Genomic DNA, 26,244 nt, shown 5'->3' on the forward strand with positions numbered 1-26,244 from the left:
TGCTTCTTTTTAGATACCCTTATGAACATTTTCTGTGGAGCTAGTTACTCTTTTAAAAGCTTTATTGAGATGTAATTTACGTAACATTAAAATTCACCCCTTTTAAGTGTACAATGGGTTTTTGAGTATATTTACAGTTTTGCCACTATTACCATAATCTAATTTTATCTTATTTGTGATATAATTCACAAAATTATATAACCAGAACCATTATCTAATTCTAGAATACTTTCATCCCTCTAATAAGGAACCTCATACTCATTAGCAGTCACTCCCCATTTCTCCCCAACTCCTTCAGCCCTATGCAATCACTAGTCTACTTTCCGTCTCTATGGAGTTGCCTATTCTTGACTTTTCATGCAAACAGAATCATACAATATGTGGTCTTTGTGACTGGCTCCTCTCACTTGGTGTAATGTTTTCAAGGTTCTTTCATGTTATAGCATGTATCATAACTTTATTCCTTGTTTTCTCCTAATAATATTCTATTGTATGATACACCACATGTGGTTTATCCATTCATCAACTGGTGGATATTTGGGTTTCCACTTTTTGGCTATCAAGAATAATGCTGTAGGCCAGGTGCTGTGGCTCATGCCTGTAATCCTAGCATTTTGGGAGGCTGAGGTGGGAGGATCATTTGTGCTCATGAGTTCGAAACCAGCCTGGGCAACATGGCAAAACACCATCTCTACAAAAAAATTTTTTTTAAGCCAGACATGGTGGTGCGCCCCTGTAGTCCTAGCTACTTGGGGGGCTGAGGCAGGGGGAGTGCTTGAGCCCCTGAGGCTGAGGATGCAGTGAGCTGGCGCCACTGCACTCCAGCCTGGATGACAAAGCGAGACCCTGTCTCAAAAAAAAAAAAAAAACCCAGAATAATGCTGCTATAAACATTCACAAACAAGATTTTGTGTAGACATGTTTTCATTTCTCTTGAAAATACCTAGAAGTGGAATTACTGGGTCACATGCTAATCACTCTTTAGACCAGTAACAGGATTTTTTTCTACTTTAAAAGGTTTTTGACACAGCCAGAAAGCTGACTTTTCATAAAAATGCAAACATAAAATCCATTTGTTGGTATAAGGTCAACGTGCACATGTCTTTGCTATCAACAAAAGGTATCATATTTTCCAATTTCAGTTGAAACAGACATTCTAACATTGGTTAAGATCTTAGAATCTTGGAGTTTGTACTAGTGTACTTAATCCATATGCTGGGATAAAATTCTGTTTTTAAGCAGGAAGTATATATCCAACTCCCATGGCTGACAACTGCTTAAGAAATAAGTACACAATAAGGTTAGACTGACACAGCACAAGGAGCAAAAAATAATAATTTAAAATGTTAAGACACCGGGCTGTGCACGGTGGCTCACATCTATGATCCCAGCCCTATGGGAGGCCGAGGCAGGCAGATCACCTGAGATCAGTTCAAGATCAGCCTGGTCAACATGGTGAGACCCTGCCTCTGCCAAAAATACAAAAGTTAGCCAGGCATGGTGGTGCGAGCCTGTAATCCCAGCTACTCCGGAGGCTGAGGCACGATAATCACCTGAGCCCGGAGGAGGTGACTGCAGTGAGCCAAGATAGTGCCACTGCACTCCATCCTGAGCAACACAGCGAGACTCCGTCTCAAAAAAATAAAATAGACCAGGCGCGGTGGCTCGCCCCTGTAATCCCAGCACTTTGGGAGGCCGAGACGGGCTGATCGCCTGAGGTCAGAAGTTCGAGACCAGCCTGGTCAACATATAGTGAAACCCCATCTCTACTAAAAAACACAAAAATTAGCTGGGTGTGGTGGCACACACCTGTAGTCCCAGATACTTGGGAAGCTGAGGCTAGAAGGATCACTTGAACTCAGGAAGTGGAGCTTGCAGTGAGTCAAGACAGCGCCACTGCACTCCAGCCTGGGCAACAGAGCAAGACTCCATCTCTCAAAATAAATGAATTAATTAAATAAATGAATTAATTAAATAAAATATTAGACACTGGTCACATGCGGTGACTCACACCTGTAATCCCAACACTTTGGGAGACCAATGAGGGTGGCTCGCTTGAGCCCAGGAGTTGCAAGACCAGCCTGGGCAACATGGCGAGACCGCGTCTCTACCAAAAAAAATATATATATATATGTATTATATATTATAAATGTATATATGTATTATATACTATAAATGTATTATATATAATATATATTATATATATTATATAATAATATATATTATATATAATATATAATATATATAATATATATTATATAATATATATAATATATATTATATAATAATATATATTATATTATATTATATATTATTATATAATATATTATATTATAATATATATTATAATATAATATATAATATAATATATAATATATTATATATTATATATAATATATAATATATTATATTATATATTATATTTATAATATATATTATAATATATTATATATTATATATAATATATATTATATTATAATATATATTATATATAATATATTATATTATATATAATATATAATATATTATATATAATATATAATATATTATATATTATATATAATATAATATATAATATATAATATATTATATATTATATATAATATAATATATTATATATAATATATTATATTATATATTATATATTATATTATATATTATATATAATATATATTATATATTATATATAATATAATATATTATATATAATATAATATAATATATATTATATATTATATATTATATTATATATAATATAATATAATATATATTATATATTATATTATATATTATATATAATATAATATAATATATATTATATATTATATTATATATTATATATAATATAATATATTATATATTATATTATATTATATATTATATATAATATAATATATTATATATTATATATATTATATATTATATATAATATAATATATTATATATTATATATATTATATATTATATATAATATAATATATTATATATTATATATATTATATATTATATATAATATAATATATTATATATTATATATATTATATATTATATATAATATAATATATTATATATTATATATATTATATATTATATATAATATAATATATTATATATAATATATATTATATATTATATATATAAAATATTAGACACCTCGATTAAACTAAATACTCATTTTCTTTCCCTAGGAGGAGTGTGTGTGTATGTGTGTGGTGGGGGGGGGTGCTGTTTCTCAAAAACATATTTCAAAAATTGGAGGCCAAGTAAGCTTCTGGTCACATTTTTTGGGTTTGTTGTTTTTTCCCAGCAATGAACACTCTAGTTCAAATATACTTCGCAAATTTTGAACAGATAATGAAAAGTTGATTGTAAAATTCTACATATAAAAAGAGCTTTAAAAACACATTTTCATTTTTTAAAAAATCAAACACCTTGTAGCAGATATTAGACATAATCAAGGGAAAACTACCAGCGTCCTACCAATCACAGCCCTAGAGAAAACGCCACAAGTCGTCCAAAAAACGCATTCATTTGAGCCGACAGCTCTTTCCTCCCGCCAAAGCTATCCCTCGAACGTCAGAAGCTGACCCAAGGAGTGACTGATGATTTCTCCTTTTTGATTCCCCACCCCCGCCACTCCCAATCCACCTGCTTGAAGGTGTCAACGCGACTAGAAACGGTTAACAGTGACCAGCAGCAGAGAGAGAAACAAACATCCCTGACAACCCACAGCTGAGTAAGCAAGAGCTGTTTATTCACCAACGTGTTCCATTTGGAGACTGTCGGCGAGCCCTGGAAAGCCCAGGCACATTTGAGAAGGTTCCTGGAGAGGGAGAGAATCATCTTTCCTTCCCCCCACTCCCCAGCCCCAAACACACACTGAGAGACTCGGGTGGAAGCTGTCTGGTCCAGGCAGTCCCTATTTGCCCGCCCCCTCAAGAAGAACCTCACGCACCAAACCAGCCGACCCCTCGCGGAGGTGGTGTAATTCCCCCAAAATGGGCTCTGCCGCAGGAGAGGCTGGCTCCAGCGCCGGGGGCTTCGGAAGGAGTTTCTGCCACCCCCACTGCCGCCACTGACCGCCCCGACGCCACGGCCGGGGCCGGGGACCCTGATAAGAAATGGCCCTTCAACCCCCTCCCCTCACCTGGCTCGGTCCCACCTGAGGGCAAGAGCGGAGGCAAAAACAAACAGGCAGGGAGGGCTGACCTTGTTGCTACCGACAGTGGAGCGGCGCATCCTGCTGCTTCCTGGAAAGCGGCCCGAAAGACATTTTTTCCCCCTGGAGGAAGGAAACGGGAGGGCGCCGGCCGGACGGCGGCAGGCGCGGAGGCGTTGGTCCGGGCGGGCTGTGCAGCCTCTAGTGGGGACGGTCCGAAGACTACATCTCCCAGGCTGCTCTGGGCCGCCCTGCGTCGTAACCCCGGCGCGCACGGAGGCGGCGACTCTTACCTCACAAAGGTAGCTCCTCCGCCGGCTGCAACTCGGCGCCCGCGGTCCATGGACCGGAACCTCGGGCCGACGGACAGGAACCCGGGCCGCGATCGCCGCCTCCCCGCCTCAGGCTCCTCCTCCTCGCTCTCCGCCGCCTCCGCCGGACTCCCGCAGGCCCTGCACCGCCGCCGCCAGGCTAGCGGAGCTGCCCCGGGAAGCTGGGTGACGGGTTCGCGGCTGCCGCCGGACTGCGGCCTACTCCGCCGCCTCTCAGTGCTATTGTCCCTGGGCCTGGCCTTGAGCGGGTCCACTGGGGAAGGCCGTGTGCGCCGGCTCCGCGGAAGATGCCGGACCAAGCCCTACAGCAGATGCTGGACAGGTACGGGCAGCTGTGGGGGGGACCGGGAGCCGCCGACCCTCGCTCTGGCCCTGCCCGCGCCCGCCCTCGAGGCTCTTGGTGAGCAGAACCCGGCGTGCCGGGAGGAGTTCCACGGCCAGGGGGCCGTGAGAGGGGCAAAAAGTTTGGAGTCTAGACCTGGGGGAGGACAGAGCGAGCGGCCTGGGTCGTAGACTTTGGGTGAAACTTAGCTAAGGAGTGGCGTCTGGTTTCCTTGGAACCCCGTTTTGACCTGAGAGGGACTCCTGTTAATCCACAAAATTAGTTTTCCTTACCCTCTTCCCCACCCCCTTCCCCCTCCCCAACTTGTGAAGTGTTTGTCAGCGATGTCACTGGCAAGAACCGGATTATCTTTCAGGGGAATGACCCCCTTATAATTTTAAGTCTCTGTCTGAGAACCAATGATAAGCATTCTTTTGGAAAGCCTGATAGGCTGATTTCATTCTCCCACTTTCCCTGAGCCCGCACCCCCCGCCCCCCCGCCCCATCCCGTCCCCACCTCCGAACTGTAAGGTCAGAGTATCCGCAAGGGAGATTTAACGGTCAGACCAGAGTAGAGGTTATGGAAAACAGCCAAATGAGTCCAACGCTGAACATTTAGTGTACTTGACGATCGTTGAGTTCATTGAAGACGTTTCAGCTCGTACAGGAGTCCAGTTGCCCATTCTTGGGGGGCCCCAGTCGGTAAAACTCTTTGTGAAGTCGGGTGCACCGCCCTCTGCTGTTGAAATTCTAGTCCGTGGGTCCTACCATGAGTTTTTGGAGACTCTAGATCCACATTTCCCCCGAGCCAAGTCTTACTTCCTGGCATAGCAAGTTGTACAAGCTAATTCATGATGTTTGTGGTTGCTTACAATTCTCAATAGACACCACTTGCCACCCATTTCAGCAAGTGGTACCAACTCTTTGTACTCAGTAAAATTCCAACTGTAAGGTGTTAAATGAAGGCCCTCCCTTAATTGAGTTTATACCCAGTTAAATGCTTTTGGGCCTGCCACACCCAGAACACAAATGACCCAAGGGTACATATCCTTCCAGAGTGACAGACATTTTTTTGGAGCTTAGAATTTTGAGCCATCTCAGTTAATAGGAATTATGTCACTGATTTTTTTCAGTTGAGATAACTGGTGATTCATCCAGCCCTTGTTTCAGGTCAACATTCTGACAATTGTATTGACTGCTTTATATATATGTGTGTGTGATATGTGTGTGGTTTATAAGCTCTTGGAAGCAGAAACTTACTATTGTTTATCTTGAATCCCAGAACAGAGCCTGGTACTCAGTAGGTAATCAGTAAGTATTTGTTGTATGAACTAATGCACAAACTTATTTGTCAGTTTCCCCAGTTGTCTAGGGGGTCTGATAATTTACCAGGTTTTCCTTTCATTGTAAATTGGCAAATTGTGGCAAATTAAAATATGCCCAGAGGAGACCACCTGCCACTGCCAGTTCTATTCTGTTGAGACCCTGTTCTGATGTGGGGTATTTTGTAGTTAATTTTTTTCCTTTGAGGGCCTCCTGCTTTTCATTTTTACATAGCGACTTTTTTTCTTCTTTTTTTGAGACAGGGTCTCTGTTGCCCAGACTGGAATGCAGTGGCAGTGGCAGTGGCATTGGCATGATCTCAACTCACTGCAACCCCCGCCTCCCGGGCTCAGGTCATCCTCCTACCTCAGCCTCCCTAGTAGCTGGGACCACAACACATACCACCATGCCCAGCTAATTTTTTGTATTTTTATAGAGCCAGAGTTTTGCCATGTTGCCTGTGCTGGTCTCAAACTCCTAGGCTCAAGTGATCCTCCCGCCTAGCCTCCCAAAGTGCTGGGTTGTCAGGCATGAGCCATCGTGCCCGGCCTAGAAAAGTTCTTATGTCCAAAAGCTGACCTAAGTTTTCATATGCTCTTTGGATATTTCCATAAAAGTAAGAAGCCAAAGAGTGAGCCTGGGCACGGTGGCTCACCCTTGTAATCCCAGCACTTTGGGAGGCCAAGGCAGGCAGATCACTAGAGCTCAGGCCTTTGAGACCAGCCTAGCCAACATGGGGAAACCCTGTCTCTACTAAAAAAAAAAAAAAAAAAATACAAAAATTAGGCAGGCGTAGTGGCGTGGGCCTGTAGTTCCAACTCTCGGGAGGCTGAGGCATGAGAATTGCTTGAACCTGGGAGACGGAGGTTGCAGTGAGCTGAGATCGCACCATTGTACTCCAGCCTGAGTGACAGAGCGAAACTCCATCTCAAAAAAAAAAAGCTAGTGAGGCATTTAAAACTTATTAACAGAAATGTGAAGATTCTGGCTGCCATTTACTGAAGTAGGTGACTATGACACTGGCTTACTCTCATCTTTGTACTACTCTCATCTTTGTACTCTTTTGACATACCTTAAGGTAGATTTTTAACATGACTTTCAAAGACCGTTATTGTCTAGATTAGTAGTTGGCAACCTACTTCCATGTTAGAATTACCTGGGGAGCATTTCAGAATATGCATGGATACTGGACCGTAAGACCAATAAGATCAAAAATTTCTGTAGGGTAGAGCCTGGGCATCTATATTTTAAAGCTTTTTAAATGTTTTAGATATGGCAGAAACCTACTGCCCTAAGTCCTAAGTCAGTGATATCTTTCATGATAAGAGATAGTAGGGTATAGTGAGTAAAGCTTGGGCTCAGAGATAGAAAGTATGAAATTCGAATTTTGCCACTTACTAGCTATGTGACTTTGAACTTAGATTCTGACACTATGTATATTATCATTTATAAAATGAGAACCCTACTTCACAGGGCTACAGCAAATGAAACATACATCTCTATAAAACAGCAAAACACTCTATGTTAGCCAAATAGAAGGCACTTAAGACTAATGTAAACCGGTTTGGCCATTTTTCCCCCATCTACTTTATGTTTACAGCTTTCTTCACCTGGGCTGGCCCTACTGCAAGTTGAACACAAAGATACTCAACATGGTTCACTTGAGGAATACCAACAGGGCCAAGAGACTAAAATATGTCAGCCTATTAGGACCCAGAATTCTTTTCATGAATTTGGCTTCTCCCCAACCTGGTTTTTGGTGGCAATTTTTGAGGGACAGAATTTAGCTCAGATAACTGTTCATTTGTTTATTTCTTTAATGCAGGTTTTATCTTCGTGAAGACTAAGGAAATGTGTGTTACATATTGTTCTGTTGCTTTTAGGTTAAGTTACGTATTTTATTGAGGCCAGGCACAGTGGCTCATGCCTGTAATCCCAGCACTTTGGGAGGCCGAGATGAGAGGATTGCTTGAGCCCAGGAGTTAGACACCAGTGTGGGCAACATGGCAAGACTCAGTCTTTACAAAAATGTTAAAAATTAGGCCAGGCCTGGTGGCACATGCCTGTGGTCCCAAATATTCAGGAAGCTGAGGTAGAAGGATTCCTTGGGGGTCGTGGCTGTAGTGAGCTGTGTTTGTGCCCCTGGGTACTACAGCCCAGGTAACAGAGCAAGACCCTGTCTTAAAAAAAAATGTTATTTTACAGTAAATCAATTATTAAACATTTACATTTATTGAATTTATTTAACAAATACTGAGTGTCTTCATATGCCCAGTACTATTCTAGGCCCTTGGTATATAGTGGTGAATTGAACATAACAAAAATGCCCTTATGGAGCTTCAATTCCAGGGGTGTTTGTGTTGTCTGAACTGTCAAAGTGAAGACTATTTTAATTGTAATATGAATGGTATGTTCAATTTATACCATTTAATCTTTCAGGGTTTTTAAACTTGAGGCAACTTTTTTTTTTTTTTTTTTTTTGAGGCGAAGTCTCACTCTGTCACTTGGGCCAACTGGTGACAACTTCTTTTATTTATTTATTTATTTTATTTATTTATTTATTTATTTTGAGACAGAGTCTCGCTCAGTCGCCCAGGCTGGAGTGCAGTGGCGCAATCTTGGCTCGCTGCAAACTGTGCCTCCTGGGTTCACGCCATTCTCCTGCCTCAGCCTCCCGAGTGGCTGGGACTACAGGCACCCGCCACTAAGGCCAGCTAATTTTTTTGTATTTTTAGTAGAGACGGGGTTTCACCGTGTTAGCCAGGATAGTCTCGATCTCCTGACCTCGTAATCTGCCGAAATTGACCTCCCACAGTGCTGGGATTACAGGCGTGAGCCACCGTGCCCGGCCTGTGGCAACTTCTTAATAGCTGAAGTTGAATTCCCTTGTCCTTTGCAAATAACTCACTTTAGTTTAGCTATTATTTGTTTATATCGGTAACTTTGATTACTGTAATATTTGTAGGTGGAAAGAATACATATACATACATATATATATACATACATACATATATATATGGAATTTTTTTTTTTTTCATGGAATTTCGCTCTTGTTGCCCAGGCTGCTGGAGGGCAGTGGCGCGATCTCGGTTCACCACAACCTCCGCCTCTCGGGTTCGAGTGATTCTCCTGCCTTAGCTTCCCGAGTAGCTGGGATTACAGGCATGTGCCACCACGCCTGGCTAATTTTGTATTTTTAGTAGAGACTGGGTATCTCTATGTTGGTCAGGCTGGTCTCGAGCTCCTGACCTCAGGTGATCCACCTACCTCCGCCTCCCAAAGTGCTGGGATTACAGGGGTGAGCCACTGCTCCCGACCATATGGACATATATTCTTTGGATTGCCTTTCGTTTTTATAAACTATAAGTGTTTTATATAAATTTATTATTTGAACCTTTTAAGTTGTTGTGGGGAAACAAGAATGGTGGAAAGGGGAGTGATTTTTCTAGTGTCATGAATGTTTCAGTGTCACAAATATCATTTCCCTGAAATGATAACCATTCATAAGCCCAAACCCTTTATGTCAGGCCTTTTGAACCTTAGTTAGCTCTTCTGTCTTTCATTGCTTCAATTCTTTAATAAGAAGTTGTTATATATTACTTTCTCTTTGACCACCGACATTCTCATTTTTCTCTAAAACTTCTCAAAGTTAGGAGTGAATTTACAGAGAACAATGCAAAGAATATTATAACAAACTGCAGGAATGGACCTCTGATTTGAAGCCTGGACCTACTGAGAAATGCTTTTGGAAACTACTTCTGCTTCCCCCGTCTTAAAATAAACACACATTAATTTGTTGAGGTTGTTTTGCATCACTTACTTGCATCTAGTAAATAGGCAAGGAGTGTAGCCAGAATGTCCCCAGAATGGTCAGATGGCAGAAAGAGCAGAGAGAGTGGTCTATTCTTCCAGCCCCCTCCCACAATGGTAAAGTGAATTAGATTTCTGCCTCTGTGAGAGTGTTATCCACAGATGTATACCCCTTTGAAGACCAAGGAAGCTATACTCTGATAAGAGCATGCTGTATAAACAATTTCACATTCTCTTTGTCAGTTGACCTCTTTTTCTCAATCACATCACCATGTTGACAATTACAGACCAATGCCCAGAATTAAAAATCATCATCAATTATATTTATTTCCAGATATATGTAAAAAATGGAAACATCATAGATAAAATTAAATCCCCTTTGACCACCATCCCCAATGGCATATCTTCTCATCCCCACTCCACTATCATAAAATGGGTTTATATTCTTCCATCCTTCTTGGTTTAATGCTTTTATATAGAAAAGTATATTAATAGACTACTTTTTTTTTTTTTTTTTTTGAGTCAGGGTCTTACTCCATTGCTCAGGCTGGAGTGGAGGGTCACAGTCACGGCTCACTACAGCCTCAACCTCCCAGGCTCAAGTGATCCTCCCACCTCAGCTTCCAGAGTAGCTGGGACTACTGGTGTGCACCACCACACCTGGCTGATTTTTTGTATTTTTTTTGTGGAGACGGAGTTTCACCACGTTGCCCAGGCTGGTCTCAAACTCCTGAGCTCAAGTGATCCTCTCGCCTCGGCCTCCCAAAGTGGGGGACTACAGGTGTGTTCCACCACATCCAGCTTTCAATTTTTTTTTTTTTTTTTGAGACAGAGTCTCACTCTGCCACCCAAGCTGGAGTGCAATGGCGTGGTCTCGGCTCACTGTTGCAACCTCCACCTCCTGAGTTCAAGTGATTCTCCCACCTCAACCTCCCAAGTGGCTGGGACTACAAGCACATGCCACCACACCCAGCTAATTTTTTGTATTTTTAGTAGAGACAGGGTTTCACTGTGTTGGCCAGACTGGTTCAAACTCCCGACCTCATGATCCACCTGCCTCGGCCTCCCAGAGTGCTGGGACTTCAGGCATGAGCCGTCACACCTGGCCTTTTTTCTTTTTTAATCCAGTCTTGTTTATGACATTTAGATTCTTATTTTCTCTTTATTATTTCTCCTGATAATTTGACTTTCATTCCCCTTTCTTGTCATTAGCTCTACTGAAAGTATACTGAAGGGCTGGGTGCAGTGGCTCACACCTGTAATCCCAGCACTTTGGAAGACCGAGGCAGGCCAATCACTTGAGCTCAGGAGTTCAAGACCAGCCTGGCCAACATGGCGAATCCCCATCTCTACAAAAAATGCAAACATTAGTAGGGCATAGTGGCACATACCTGTAATCTCAGCTACTCGGGAGGCTGAGGCACAAGAATCGCTTGAACCTGGGAGGCAAAGGTCGCAGTGAGCTGAGATCGTGCCACTGCACGATCTCTCTCTCTATATATGTATATGTATACTAAAGGTCACCAATAATTTCTTAGTAAATATAATGACATTTTCTTCAGGACTTTTTATCCTTCAGAATCACGTTACCTTTTTCTTCCTTCAATTTCTATGTATGGTTCAATTCTCAGCATTTACTATTTTGAAAAAGAACACTTACTCACTCTATTTCCTGTTTATTCAAACAACTCCCAGATCTGTGTCTTTATTCCTGACCTCTTTTCCTCATTTCCTTTAGCACCTAATTTCTACCTGCCCAGTGGACATTTCCATTTGTGTGTATACAGTATTGCCAATCAATCTAAAACTAAGCTACTTATCTTGACTTCTCAATTTTTGGTCTTTGATATTACCAGTCTTCTTGTCCACCAGCTATAAAACATAAATTTTATTTGTTTGTTTTTGAGACAGGGTCTGGCTCTGTCGCCCAGGCTGGAGTGCAGTGGCCCATCTCGGCTTACTGCAACCTCCATCCCCCACCCTCCGGCTCAAAATATCCTCCCACCTCACCCTCCTGACTAGCTGGGACTGCATGTCCAGCTAATTTTTGTATTTTTAGTAGAGACGGGCTTTCGCCATGTTGCCCAGGCTGGTCTCAAACTCCTGAGCTTAAGTGACCCTCCTGCCTCAGCCTCCCATAGTGCTGGGATTACAGGCATGAAGCTAGCCAAAACATAAGTTTTTCTTGTTTTCTTTGTTTTTGTTAAAGAAACAGGGTCTTGCACTCCCAGGCTCAAGCCTCCCAAGTAGCTAGGAGCACAGGGCAAGCCAGCATGCCCAGCTAATTTTTTTTAAACTTTTTTTTTTGGTGGGGAGGGGGATAGAGACGGGTCTCACTATGTTGCCCAGGCTGTCTCAAACTCCTGTTCTCCACCAATCCTACCTTGGCCTCCCAAAGTGTTAGGACTACAGGTATGAGCTACCTTGCCCGGCCTATTTACATTTTTTTGCTGCCTTCTTTCCTTCCAGATCCACTTGTTCATCACATATTGTTGATTTTCCTTTCTCTAGCTTCAATTTTTCACTTGGTCCAGTTTGGCCTACAGAGTGGCACTAGAATTAGCCAAAGCACAGTTATAATCATGCGATTTCTATACTTAAAAATCTGCCAGTCTCTGTGTCACGTAAAAGGATAAAAGGTAAACTTTCAACGGGGTAACGTGCTTTGATCTGTTACTATAATCCAGCCCCAACCTACCTTAACCATCCTTTCCTGCACTCCCCTTCATTGACCCCTGAACATATCCTGCTCTTTCATTTCTTTATTTTTGCTTTAGGTGCCTTCCTCCCTCCTAACACCTGGTGAAGTCTTACCCATATTGAATTCAGCTGAAATACCACAGTGACACCTTGCACAGCTCCCCCAAACAGAGTTAGTAACTCCTTTCTGTGTTTCAGTAGAACCTTGTTGCATTTATTATAGTGTATCACATTATACTGTAAATTTTTTAATATACTTGTCCCATGTCTCAGAGCTTCCCACACACACACATATTCATCTGGAAGTTCACTGAGAACAGAAACTGCCTGTATTCCCTATCCTATTTTCCCACAAGGGCCTTAGTACATAGGAGACCCTCTTTTGTATCATGATGTCTTTCTTTTCATTCTTTGTGACATATCAGTGCTTAGAATAATCATGCAGAAGCACCATTTTTTTAAATTGCCTCATTTGCTCAAAACTTGTATTTTCTTACTGCTTATTGAGATTAAGTTCAGGGCTGGGCACTTTGGGAGGCTGAGGCAGGAGGATCGCCTGATCTCAGGAGTTTGAGACCCACCTGAGCAAAATACTAAGACCCCCGTCTCTACAAAAAATAAAAAAGTAACCAGTGTAGTGGTGCATGCCTATACTCCCAGCTACTCAGGAGGCTGAAGCGGGAGGTTCACTTGAGCCTGGGAGATTGAGGCTGCAGCGAGCCATTATCACATCACTGCACTCCAGCCTGGGTATAACAAAGCAAGACCTTGTCTCAAAAAAAAAAAGAGAAAAGAAAAGAAAAAAAGATCTGGCCGGGCTCAGTGGCTCATGCCTGTAATCCCAGCACTTTGGGAGGCCGAGAGGAGCAGATTGCTTGAGCCCAGGAGTTTGAGACCAGCGTGGGCAACATGGAGAAACCCTGTGTCTACTTAAAAAAAAAAGAAAGAAAGAAAAAATAGCTGGGTGTGGTGGTCCACACCTGTAATTGCAGCTACTGGGGAGGCTGAGATGGGAGGATCACCTGAGCCCAGGTTATGGAGGTTGCAGTGAGCTGAGATTGCAGCATGCCACTGCACTCCAGCCTGGGCCACAGAGCAAGACCCTGTCTCAAAAAAAAAAGAGATCATATTCTTTAGCCTGTCCTTCAGGACACTCACCATTATTCACAGACCATTTATTATGCTCCCTATTATGTTTAAGATATGCCGTACATAGCTGGCACCAACTGCCTTTTTAAAGCCTTTCTTCTCTTTATGAATAAGTGTATAAGTACCCAAGTCTTTTGCCCAAGCCAAACTGGCTTGCGCACTTTCTTCCAAACATAAGGTGGTTTTTGTTTTTGGGTTTTGTTTGGCATCTTTTCTTTCAAAGCTCTACCCATTTTTCAAGACCTAGTTAGGTTCTGCCTTGTTTATAATGCTCTTCTGACCATATCTGCAGAAATATTTTTCTCTTCTTCTCCAGACTCATGTAGCAGTTCATCTTCAGTGCCTCCTAATTCTTTTTTTTTTTTTTTTTTTTTTTTGAGGCAGAGCCTTCACTCTGTTGCCCAAGCTGGAGTGCAGTAGTGCAACCTTGGCTCACTGCAGCCTCTGGGTTCAAGCGATTCTCATGCTTCAGCCTCCCAAGTAGCTGGGATTACAGGTGTGTGCCATCATGCTCAGCTAATTTTTTGTATTTTTAGTAGAGACAGGGTTTCACTGTTTTGGCCAGGCTGGCCTTGAACTCCTGGTCTCAAGCAGTCCTCCCCACTCAGCCTCCCAAAGTGCTGGGATTACAGGCATGAGCCACCACGCCTGACCTGCCTCCTAATTCTTTACGTGCCTTAGTTCACATAGATGACAATATTTATATGGCCCATTGGAGTAAACTGAAAGGGATTTGCCTCTCTGGAGGAAGCACATTATGGCTGCTTTAAAGTACCTTAGTAAAATGAAACACGTATTTTTTTGTACTGCTGTAATTTTCTAAGAAATGGGAAACGTAAATGTGAATTTTTCTCTGAATACACTATACATAGGGCAGCATGGTGCAGTGAAAAAAGCTGATGATTTGGAGTCATGGCCCAGGTTGCATCCATGCCTCTCTGCTTACTGTGTGGCCTTGGCCAGATCACTTAACCTTTCTGGGCTTTTGGTTCTTGTTTAAGATGGGATTAATTGTGCTTTCAGAGTTTATGAACATCAAAGACAAAAGGCACGGCATGAATATACTATACTCAATAAATGATTGCTCAGTATTCGTGGGGAATTGGTTCTGGGACCTCCCAAGGATGCCAAACTCTGTGGATGCTCAAGTCCCTGATATAAAATGGTGTAGTATTTGCATATAACCTATGCACATCCTCCTGTACACTTTACGTTCTCTCTAGATTACATATAATGCCTAATACAGGCCGGGTGCAGGGGCTCACGCCTGTAATCCCAGCACTTTGGGAGCCTGAGGCAGGCAGATCATCTGAGGTCAGGAGTTTGAGACCAGCCTGGCCAACATGGTGAAACCCCGTCTCTACTAAAAATACAAAAAAATTAGCTGGGCATGGTGGCACACACCTGCAATCCCAGCTACTTGGGAGGCTGAGGCAGGAGGATCGCTTGAACCCGGGAGGCAGAGATTGCGGTGAGCTGAGACCACGCCATTGCACTCCAGCCTGGGTGACGAGCAAGACTCTGTCTCAAAAAAAAAAAATACCTAATGCAGTGTAAATGCTATGCAAATAGTTGTTATACTGTATTGTTATGAAATAATAACAAGGAAAAGTCTCTCCATGTTCGGTACAGACTCTTTTTTTTCCAAATGTATTTTACCTGAGATTAGTTGAATGAACAGATGCAGAACCCTCAGTTGGAGGGCTGACTGTATTCTCACCTTTTCTTTTTGGTAATGTGTCATGATTGTGGTTATATGTCTTTGATAGATCCAGGTACTTTAACTTCCATTCCACTAGGATGAACGGACATATTAGTCTCCCTAATAGTGTGCTTTCTGTTTCACAATTCTTGGGTGTGACACTTTTAATCCTGAGACAAAATAAGCAACACGTAGTTTTTTTCTTTTTTTCTTTTTTTTTTTTCTTTTTTTTTTTTGAGATGGAGTTTCGCTCTTGTTGCCCAGGCTGGAGTGCAATGGCACGATCTCGGCTCACTGCAACCTCCGCCTCCCGAGTTCAAGCGATTTTCCTGCCTCAGCCTCCTGAGTAGCTGGGATTACAGGCATGCACCACCACACCCGGCTAATTTTGTATTTTTAGTAGAGATGGGGTTTCTCTATGTTGGTCAGGCTGGTGTCCAACTCCTGACCTCAGGTGATCCACCCACCTCGGCCTCCCAAAGTGCTGGGATTATAGGCGTGAGCCACCGTGCCCGGCCTAACATGTAGTTTTTTTCTTTGTCGAATAGAGCCCTCCTTACATTAACCACAGTATGAATCTCCAAACTTGTTCTAAATTGAGGAGTGCTTGTTCTCTTTCCTTAGAGCAGTCATGTAAATACACTATTATGGCACCATATATAATACAACAGCAGCAATTTAAAGCTTATTCCACGCTTGCTTTCTATATTCTCAAACTCTTCTATTCTGCTACATTCCAATTTTCATCACAGTGATTTCTCAGGCAGGAGTCTGATTTCCCAGAATTTCCTAAGAATCCAAAAGAAACACCTGCAGTTTGAGTCTGCAAAGGCTTTACTATCAGCTGTTTTTTAAGTTATTGTACCTATCTTGCTTAATTTAGTGCCAGTGAGAAACTATCTTTTTGATAAATAAAGCCCCCCTCACTTTTTTCTACATACTTTAAAAATAATTAACCTGTTTGATCAGATAGACTGTAAATTAGTCACAAATGAACCCTGTGAAGTGAGATTGTCTTTGTTATTCATCCTTTCCCAACTGGTTTGTAATATCTAGCTTCATCTTAAAATCTTTCTGCTCCAACCACATTGGTCTATGAACATATGTTCATTTCCATCTCTAAGCTTGCTTACTCTGTTTTTCTTCAAATACCTTTTCTTTCCACTCTAACTTGAATTCTCATCTGTAGTTATTTCCTTTTCTTGAAACCTCAGCTGTTTCATCCTGTTTCTTGGTCTCTCATCACATTTCTGTATTAAGGTTTCTAACAACTTTTCTTGGCACTTAATGCTTGGTATAGTGGTTTTTTTGTGATCCTCGTATGCATGTTTGTTCGTTAACTAGACTGGAAGTTCCTTACATGTAGTTCCTTGCGGCATCAAATAATGAATGTACTTATTAGGTACTCAAGTGGATTTAGGAGGAGATCTTGAATAATGTTAGATTTAGGGCAATTTTGTCATGTATATTCCTTAAACTGTTTATAAATTTTACTGTTTACTCTTTATTAGTTTACTATATAACTGGCAAAAACCATCATAATTTTAAAATCACATGGAATTATATTACCCATACCAGTAAGACTATACATCTGTTCTTAGGAATAAGTAATAGTCCTTAGATTTGTCTAGTTTAGTTCTCTTTTGTTGTCTTCATATAATGACAGTGATTTGTTCTTTGTTCCCTGAACCAATCATGATACTTCCCAGATCTCCTTTTGCTTTGTAAATGAATATGCCCCAACTTGGTGAATGGGATGGTGTAGAAGTAACATCAGCAAGTAGGTGGCATTTAGAAAAGCTACCAGAAGGGTAATAAGGGTGAAAGAAAATGAATTGAAAGGGTTTAAATGAATCTTAAGTAGTGGCGTGGCCTGTTGAAAAATTGGGGAAATGACTAGGAATCCAGAACATTTTCCACTGAATGCCAGGGTGCCAAGTAGAATTGCTTTATGTGCTAATGGTAAGAAAACTGCATCCATAAATTTTAGGAACTTGAATGGAAAGCTGACACCATCACTGTCATCATTGTCAATGTTGTTATTGCTAGTGGTCATATGGAGGTTATATATGTGCTAGGCAATTTTTAAGCAGTTTCTTAATCACATGTTTAATCTTTTACAATAGGGGACCTTAACATAAAACATTTTTTATGCTAAAACTCCTTTGGTGGTCTGGTTAAGCCTATGAGTTCCTTCTCAGAATGTTTTTGAAAGAAAAAAACAAAATATATAGGATTAGAAATGAAACCAATTATATTGAAGTATAGCTATCAAAATATTAAAAGCCTAATATAGTAATATGAACTTTAACACATTAAAATACAAGATTTATCAGTTGGCCTGATAACATTTAGCTCATTGTAATTTGAAATTAGTTATTTCGGGATCTCTACAGCTGTAAAGTAATATGAAAATTTCTGGTTGCTATACTCATTTCTAATTGCTGTGCTGCTAATATTACTGTGGTTTGCTTGCACTCATTATTGAAGAAAAGCTACATTTTATTTAGAGCTTAGCAAAAATAAACATGTGATGGTTTTTCTCCCCTCATTCAGATTTACCGATCTCCACCCCCTAAGTTTTTCATAGACCCCAGATTAAGAACCCCTGCTTTGCAACAACTCTGTGAAAGAGATTCTATCATTAAACCTATGTAGTTAGCAGGGGTTTGAACCCAGACAATCTGGCTCCAAAGTCCAGGTTCTTTAACCAGCTAGAATATCCTGAATTTGCATTATCTTTTTCCCCAAATTAATTTAACCTTGTTTCCTTAGGAAAAAATACCTTAAGCATTTTACTTATTGTTTAAAATTAAAAACCAAATAATTTTAAAATGTTTACAGTGAGCATAAAACAGAATTTGATTTCTATGTTATGGTGAGTTAAGAATATTTACAGGGCCAGGCACGATTGCTCACACCGGTAATCCCAGCACTTTGGGAGGCCGAAGCAGGCAGATCACAAGGTCAGGAGATGGAGACCATCCTGGCTAACACAGTGAAACCCCGTCTCTTCTGAAAATACAAAAAAATTAGCCAGACGTGGTGACACGTGCCTGTAGTCCCAGCTACTCGGAAGGGTGAGACAGGAGATTTGCTTGAACCCTGAAGGGAGAGGTTGCAGTGAGCTGAGATCGCACCACTGTACTCCAGCCTGGACAACAGAGTGAGACTCCGTCTCCAAAAAAAAAAAGAATATTTACAAAGGAAAAATCAGAAAAAAGGAAGGAAGAATGGCTAGAGCAGAAGTTTTCAAACTTTCGGGATCATGATCACCTGATGGGCTTATTGAAACAAAGTGCTGGGTACCCCCAGAGTTTCTGATTCTGTAGGTCTGGGGCAAGGCCTAAAGATTTGCATTTCTAATGAGTCCCCAGGTGATGCTTATGCATCACACTGAGGACTGAGTTCTGAGAGAGTCAGAGGATTGGAGAAAACAAGAGGAAAAATAGATGTAAGGAGAAACTCTTAGTTTGGTCAGAAATTACAACTTCCTTTTTCCTTGGGTATGGACTTTGAGTGTTTTGGTTTTGACTAATAATTAATTGGCTATTTTCCATTTCAAAAGACAAAACCAAAAACTAGTCCCATCTACTCAGGAGGCGGAGGTGGGAGGATCACTGGAGCCCAGGAGGTCCAGGCTGCAGTGAGCCATGATTGTGCCACTGCACTCTCACCTGAGCAACAGAGTGAGACCCTGTCTCAAAAATAATAAAAACTCTTTAGAGTTTACATTCTATGATTGTACTGAGGCCATCTCTTAGTACCCAACACAGTAACAAGATCATTTTGGTTGCACATGATGCAATGCGAATTGGTTAAGCCAAAAACCCAAAAATCTACTGCTTTATGTGAGTTAACAGTACAAGAATATATTTAGCTTTAGGCACAGCACATCTTGATCCATGTCTCAATGCCGTCAGTTTCCACCTTCACTTCTTCTGGATTCTTAAGGCTCCACTTAGTTGGTGGCTCTCCTGTCAGCAATAGCCTCACAGAATCTCTGCCTCTAAGCCCAGAAGAAGAGAGAAAGTCTGTATACCACTTTTCCCAGCAAAAGTTCTGAGGTTCACTAAGACCAGCTTTATGGACCCAGCCTCCCAATGATGTAGTCTGGAAGATAGGCTACAGTGGCCAATCTGAGTGTTTCTGGGGTTGGTTATGGTATTCACTGCCTAAACCACACACACGGCTAATGTTGGAGGGAAGAGCGATTTTCCATAGAAAGCATGGGATACTATTTACTCCTAGAAGGTAGACGGACTTGTGTTGTATGTACATTAAACATCAAATTTCTACTGTCCCCTCCATTCCAAGATGTTGGGAAATTGTAAATGAATCATTTTCAAATAGCTCTTCTCCATCTTAAAAGGAAGGGGGTAGAGAATTGGGGAATAAATCGTTGAAGTAGATTAATTACATAGAGTGGGAGGGGTAGGGTATGGAGAAGCAAAAAGGGAAAGCATAATTATAAGACCTTCCCAGGTGATGTTCCTGGTCAGTCTATCAGAGGTTAAAAAATGGGGGGATGGGCAGGCGCAGTGGCTCATGACTGTAATCTCAGCACTTTGGGAGGCCGAGGCGGGTGGATTACTTGAGGTCAGGAGTTTAAGACGAGCCTGGCCAAGGTGGTGAAACCCCATCTCTACTAAAAATACAAAAATTAGCCAGGCGTGGTGGTGGATGCCTGTAGTCCCAGTTACTAGGGAGGCTGAGGCAGGAAAATCGCTTGAACCCAGGAGGCAGAGGTTGCAGTGAGTCAAGATTGCACCACTGCACTCCAGCCTAGGTGGCAGAGTGAGACTCAGTCTCAAAAAAGGGCAGGGCAGGGGGCAGGAAGCTAGACTATATGCCTGCAGTCCTAGGTAATCAGGACACTGAGGCAGGAGGATCACCTGAGCCCAGGATTTCAGTTGGAGTCTAGCCTGGACAACAGAGCCAGACCCATCTCATAAAATAAGGAAAGAAAGCATCTGTGTGTGTGTGTGTGTGTGTGTGCGCGCGTGCGCGTGCATGCACGTGCCCTCCCCTCCTTTTTTTTAGCCCTTAAGACTAGTCACACTCTTATATGCTGATATCGGCCTAAAGACATTTGTGTGACCGTTTTTACATGCTTTAATTTCCCCTTTGCCCAGTCCTCATTTCATAGACTGCTATTCTTTCCATACTAGGTAGATTAAATTTAAATAACTAGTAAGATAGCAAATCAGTTAATAAATTCTTTAGAACTTAACATATTTGGCCAGGCACAGTGGCTCACGCCCAAAACTTTGGGAATCCAAGGCAGGAGGATTGCTTGAGCCCAGGAGTTTGAGACTGGTCTAGGCAACATAAGGAGATCCTGTCTCTAAAAAAAAATTTTTTTTTTAATTAGCTGTGTGTGGCCAGGCGCAGTGGGTCATGCCTGTAATCCCAGCATTTGGGAGCCTGAGGTGGGCAGATCACTTGAGGTAAGGAGTTCAAGACCAGCCTAGCCAGCATGGTGAAACCCTATCTCTACTAAAAATACAAAAACTAGCTGGGCATGGTGGCGGGCACCCTGTAATCCTACTACTTGGGAGGCGGAGGCATGAGAATCGCTTGAACCGGGAGGCGGAGGTTGCAGTGAGCCGAGACCACCACTGCACTCCAGCCTGGGCAACAGAGCAAGACTTTGGGCTGCCGGTTGCCCATTTTTATGGTTATTTCTTGATGATATGCTAAACAAGGAGAGGATTATTTATGCTTCCCCCCCCTTTTTTTTTTTTTTTTTTTTTGAGATGGAGTCTCACTCTGTCACCCAGGCTGGAGTGCAGTGGCACGATCTCAGCTCACTGCAAGCTCTGCCTCCTGGGTTCACACCATTCTCCTGCCTCAGCCTCCCGAGTAGCTGGGACTACAGGCACCTGCCACCACGCCTGGCTAATTTTTTTGTATTTTTAGTAGAGACAGAGTTTCACCGTATTAGCCAGGATGGTCTCGATCTCCTGACCTCATAATCCGCCCTCCTCAGCCTCCCAAAGTGCTGGGATTATAGGCATGAGCCACCGCGCCCAGCCTATGCTTCCCCTTTCTAGATCATATAGGGTAACTTCCTGACGTTGCCGTGGCATTTGTAAACTGTCATGGTGCTGGTGGGAGTGTAGCAGTGAGGACGACCAGGGGTCACTCCTGAGCATCTTGGTTATGGTGGGTTTTAGCTGGCTTTACTGCAACCTGTTTTATCAGCAGTATCTTTATGACCTGTATTTTGTGCTGACCTCATATCTCATCTTGTGACTTAGAATGCCTTAACCATCTGGGAATGCAGCCCAGTAGGTTTCAGCCTCATTTTACCCAGCTCCTATTCAATCAAGACGGAGTTGCTCTGGTTCACATGCCTCTAATACTGCTATTTCAACTGAAAGCCTAACTCCTGATAAGTACCCACTCTGAATCATCATTCAGCTATCTTATTTACCATAGTTGTGAAATTAATTAGAAAAAAAACTGAAAGTGCATAAGTGCATGCGTTGTTTTGTTTTTTTGTTTTTGTTTTTTTTTTTTTTGAGACAGAGTCTTGCTCTGTTGCCCAGGCTGGAGTGCAGTGGCACGATCTTGGCTCACTGCAAGCTCCGCCTCCTGGGTTTACGCCATTCTCCTGTCTCAGCCTCCTGAGTAGCTGGGACTGCAGGCGCCCGCCACCATGCCCAACTAATTTTTTTGTATTTTTAGTAGAGACAGGGTTTCACTGTGTTAGCCAGGATGGTCTCAATCTCCTGACCTTGTGATCCGCCCGCTTCAGCCTCCCAAAGTGCTGGGATTACAGGCTTGAGCCATGGCACCCGGCCGAGTGCATGCTTTAAATGTCGGTTCTAAAAAGTAAATCTGTACAAGTATTTAGGACTGAAATATACTGATGCCTGCAACTTTGAAATGCAGCAAAAAATAAGAATAATGAATGGATGTGTGAGAAAGCAAATATAGCAGAATAAGAATTATAGAATCTAAATGTTGGGTATATGGGTAGTCACTGAACAGTTTTCAACTTTTTTTGGAAAGTTTGAAATTTTTCATAATAAAATGTTGGGGAAAAATAAACCTTATCTAGAATTTATGAGGAATATAATAGCTACACAAGTATTCTCATTAGATCAAAATATGAAATTTGACCTATCTTTTCTGTAAGTCAAAAACAGATTAATGTAGACTATTTCAGTTGGTTCAACCTAGTCCTAACATTGTATTTTATTTTTCTGATGACTGAAATTGGATTAATTTAAAATGTGATTCACCGTAATACTGATTAATTATGCTGATGTAGCTATTCTTATTTACGTTTGTGTTAAGAAAGTATGAGACTAAAGAGTCTCTAAATATTCTGCCAGTATCTTGTTGCTAAAATGATACATTCCATTTCCTAGATGTATACAAATATGTTCACAAAATTACCTCAGTTGTGGGGAAAAATATATACTAACAACATCTTAACCAGCCTGTGTGCTAGTATACTTACCAATTGAAATTTTATGCAAAAATCATAGGTTAGAACCCAGTCCTACTATGGGTAGTCTTGGTGGTTGCACAACAGTATGAATATACTTACTGCCACTGAATTATACACCTAAAAAATGGCTAAAGTGGTAGATTTTATGCTATGTCTATTTGACGATAAAATTTTTTAAAAAAGAACAAAGTATTTTTGGACAACCATAAGACAATGTGAAGGCCCAGACAGCTTAGCTAAAGTGGGTCAAAAGGGTCAGAATGCTAAACAAATGCTACCTACGTTCTAATTTTACTTAGATCTTATGAAACCTGACTGAATTTGAAAGCTGAATAAAACAACAGTTTTGGATATTGATGCCCTGGATTCAGTTCAACTTTTTTTCTGTTCTAATTGAAAAATTGTAATTGGAGCACACAATTGAAATTCATGTTGTTCCACAAGGACTGGAGAACCTCACCCATCTATAATACCTGACTATATAGTCTTTCCCACTGAGCATAGTTAAGCTAGTTGTTCTGACAGAAGCCACTTATCCAATTAAGTAAAAAGTGCACAGTAGGTAACATGCTTTAATTAGCAGTTGTTTCCACTTGTACAAGTTCTAATGGAGGGGAGGAGAGAAGGGTCTCATTGAATTGAACTGTATTTGCCCTGATGGAAATCAATGTCAAAACTTGTGTTAATTGGGAGAAAAACTGAGGAATTACAACCTAATTCCACAAAAAAAAATTACAATTCATGAAGTACCCTTAAAAGCAAAGTGGGAAAATGTTTTAAAATTACCGATCTCAATAGAATTTTATTTTTATTAATATAAGCACCCCAGACTTGATACTTCTAGATTTCAGATTTCAAGCATACACGCCCAAATTTATCATATTGCTATTCTAAAAAAAAAATCTTGATATATTTATCTCCTTTGTGCTTTTTTGAAAATGTAATATTGTTTTCTCTCATGTTTATACTTTACCGGAAAGAAAAGTGGGTTTTTTTTTTCCTCAGCTGAAAAATGGAATGAGACTGTATGTGAAATCACTCGTGTAATACTTTGTTTTTCCAAGTTCAAGGGATTGGTGGTGGTGAACTGGGGAGAACACTGAATTTAATATATTACTGTGCTTACTATTCCTCAAAGAATTATTAGGTCTTATAACAAAAGCAGCTTGAGGTTTGTCTCCTTGCACTCTCGTACATTAGAGAAGGTGAAGAATTACTGAAAAGATAGAGGAGATTACATAAAAACAAAGTTCAGAAAACATAAGATTCTGTAGAGGAAGACAAGGAAAAACAGAAAAAGTAGAAACTGCTCTAGTGGGAATGTATTGGTTGTTTTGTCTCCTTAGTCTTTTAATATAGGACAGAGATTCTGTAATATAACATAGCAGGCTCATCCCATTAAGTAAGAGCTGCAGTATAGAGGAGGCTGGAGTCCTAAAGATATAAATGTCATCCTTTTCTCTTTTAATTTACAGAAGTTGCTGGGTTTGTTTTGCTACTGATGAAGATGATAGAACAGCTGAATGGGTGAGACCATGCAGGTGCAGAGGATCTACAAAATGGGTTCACCAGGCCTGTCTACAACGCTGGGTGGATGAAAAGCAAAGAGGAAACAGTACAGCCAGAGTGGCATGTCCTCAGTGCAATGCTGAATACCTAATAGTTTTTCCAAAATTGGGTAAGAATATCTTTAAAAACAACACAGATATAGTTGATGTTATTATATATAACTTTATAAGTTCATTTTAAAATGAACCACCTCTTTTTTTTAGGGTGTGAATTTCTATATTCCCTTTCTCTTGTTTCCTCTCTGAATGTCAGAGACATTTATTTCTTTTGCTAACAGTTTACAGTATCCTTAATATATCCCCAAATTTATCCATTTGCCTGTGTATTAACTGTCTGTTTGATAGAAAGGAGAAAGAACTTGCATACCTGTGTGGATATAATTGAATAACAAAGCTCTAATAAAAAGCTGACTTAAAAAAAAAAACTAACTTAGCTTAATTATCTGGAGACAGTTGCTGTAAGAGAAAGAAAGCAGTAGTATGTTCTAATACTTCTCCTTAATTCTTCCTTTTAAGGAATAAAAGTAGAGAAATTAAATATTTAATAATATGTGACGTTAAACTCATCTTTGGAATCCAATTTGTGTGGTTTCTTTCATGAACCCTGCTATCCCTTTTCTGTGAAGTGGCAGGTAAGAAATAACCAAAGATCTTTGAGAACAGGCCTAGCATGGAAAAAAAGTATAGCAGACTGCTTACAAGAAGCATTCTAAGGCTGCTTCTTTAGCAGCAGTATAACTAAGGCTGATATTTAGTGAGCCTGTTCCATTACAGCCATACAGGTATAAATTGGTGTCAATCTTTTGGTTTGGTGTTTATACCATGCCAGTTGTTAAACATTTTTTTATAACCCTTGACTGTAACCAAAAGGTATAGGAAGGCAGCTTGGGTTCTGGGAAGGTCATAAGGAAAGAATGTCTTTGGGGGCAGAGGGAATTCAGGAAAAATTGGAAATAATTATTATATATATTGTTTTTTATAAGCGCTATTCATACTGAAATCAGACCAATTTTTTGAAAATGAGGCAACATAAATGCAGATAATGAAGTGCTTTTCTAATATGAGAAGATTAATAATAAGGGCAAACAAAATGTCCTTGGTTCTCTGTTTTTCTCTAACATGCACAGGAAGAAATGATAGCTTCCTTTGAAGGGGAAGTAGTGTAGTAGAGAAAGTAGTGTTTTCAAACATTTGGAATTTGTGGACCATGTGATGGGTCTTCAGTGCATACCACTGATTTTAGATAAACACAAAAGAATAATTCAAAATGTTTTTATTGTAAGATCAAAGAAGTATTTTTAAATCAGTATCAGGAAAAGCAATGATTGTTCACATTATTGTACCACCACATGAATGGTGAAAGACTCACTAAAGTCCAAGTTAAGGTTTCATATTTAACTGATTTCTTTTCTTGCTCTTAGTTGTACTAAATTAGATAGCCCCACCTTTGAATTATAGAGTTGGGAAGAGCAACAATTATATGATATTTCTATTAGATGTTTTAGATATTCAAATGGACACAAAAATTATTACAAGAATTCTCACTGAAAACTACATCAAGTTGACAAGTGTATGGCACTCAAAAGGAAAGTTGAATATTTTAATTTTGGAGATGGCAATGTGTAGATCTGTCCTTTTGGTTGAATTCAGTTCTAGGAAATATGTTTTCAGGTTTAGTGCAGTAATTGAATATGGTTTTAAGTCTACCTAGTTG

General features: G+C 40.7%; 2 protein-coding genes across 8 annotated transcripts in view; one reads left to right on the plus strand and one right to left on the minus strand.

Annotated features, from left to right (window-relative positions):
* Window positions 1-4,566, minus strand: part of CPEB3 (cytoplasmic polyadenylation element binding protein 3) — a 244,676-nt gene extending 240,110 nt beyond the window's left edge. For 2 of the 7 annotated variants that reach the window (XM_034931100.2, XM_034931098.2), the window contains exon 1: window positions 4,210-4,402. The gene's annotated coding sequence lies outside the window, so the exon portion shown is untranslated. Of the gene's footprint in view, window positions 1-4,147; window positions 4,411-4,452 lie in introns of those variants that run through there. The other 5 variants (XM_034931096.3, XM_008950688.3, XM_034931099.2 and 2 more) reach the window with 5 other exon arrangements.
* MARCHF5 (membrane associated ring-CH-type finger 5) overlaps window positions 4,446-26,244 on the plus strand; it is a 62,552-nt gene continuing 40,753 nt past the window's right edge. The window contains exons 1-2 of the mRNA XM_003825360.5: window positions 4,446-4,813; window positions 24,438-24,640. Of these exons, the coding sequence (XP_003825408.1) occupies window positions 4,779-4,813; window positions 24,438-24,640 (238 nt within the window). The 5' untranslated portion in view covers window positions 4,446-4,778. The remainder of the gene's footprint in view (window positions 4,814-24,437; window positions 24,641-26,244) is intronic.

This window comes from Pan paniscus, chromosome 8 (genome assembly GCF_029289425.2).
Source record: "Pan paniscus chromosome 8, NHGRI_mPanPan1-v2.0_pri, whole genome shotgun sequence".
NCBI lineage: Eukaryota > Metazoa > Chordata > Mammalia > Primates > Hominidae > Pan > Pan paniscus.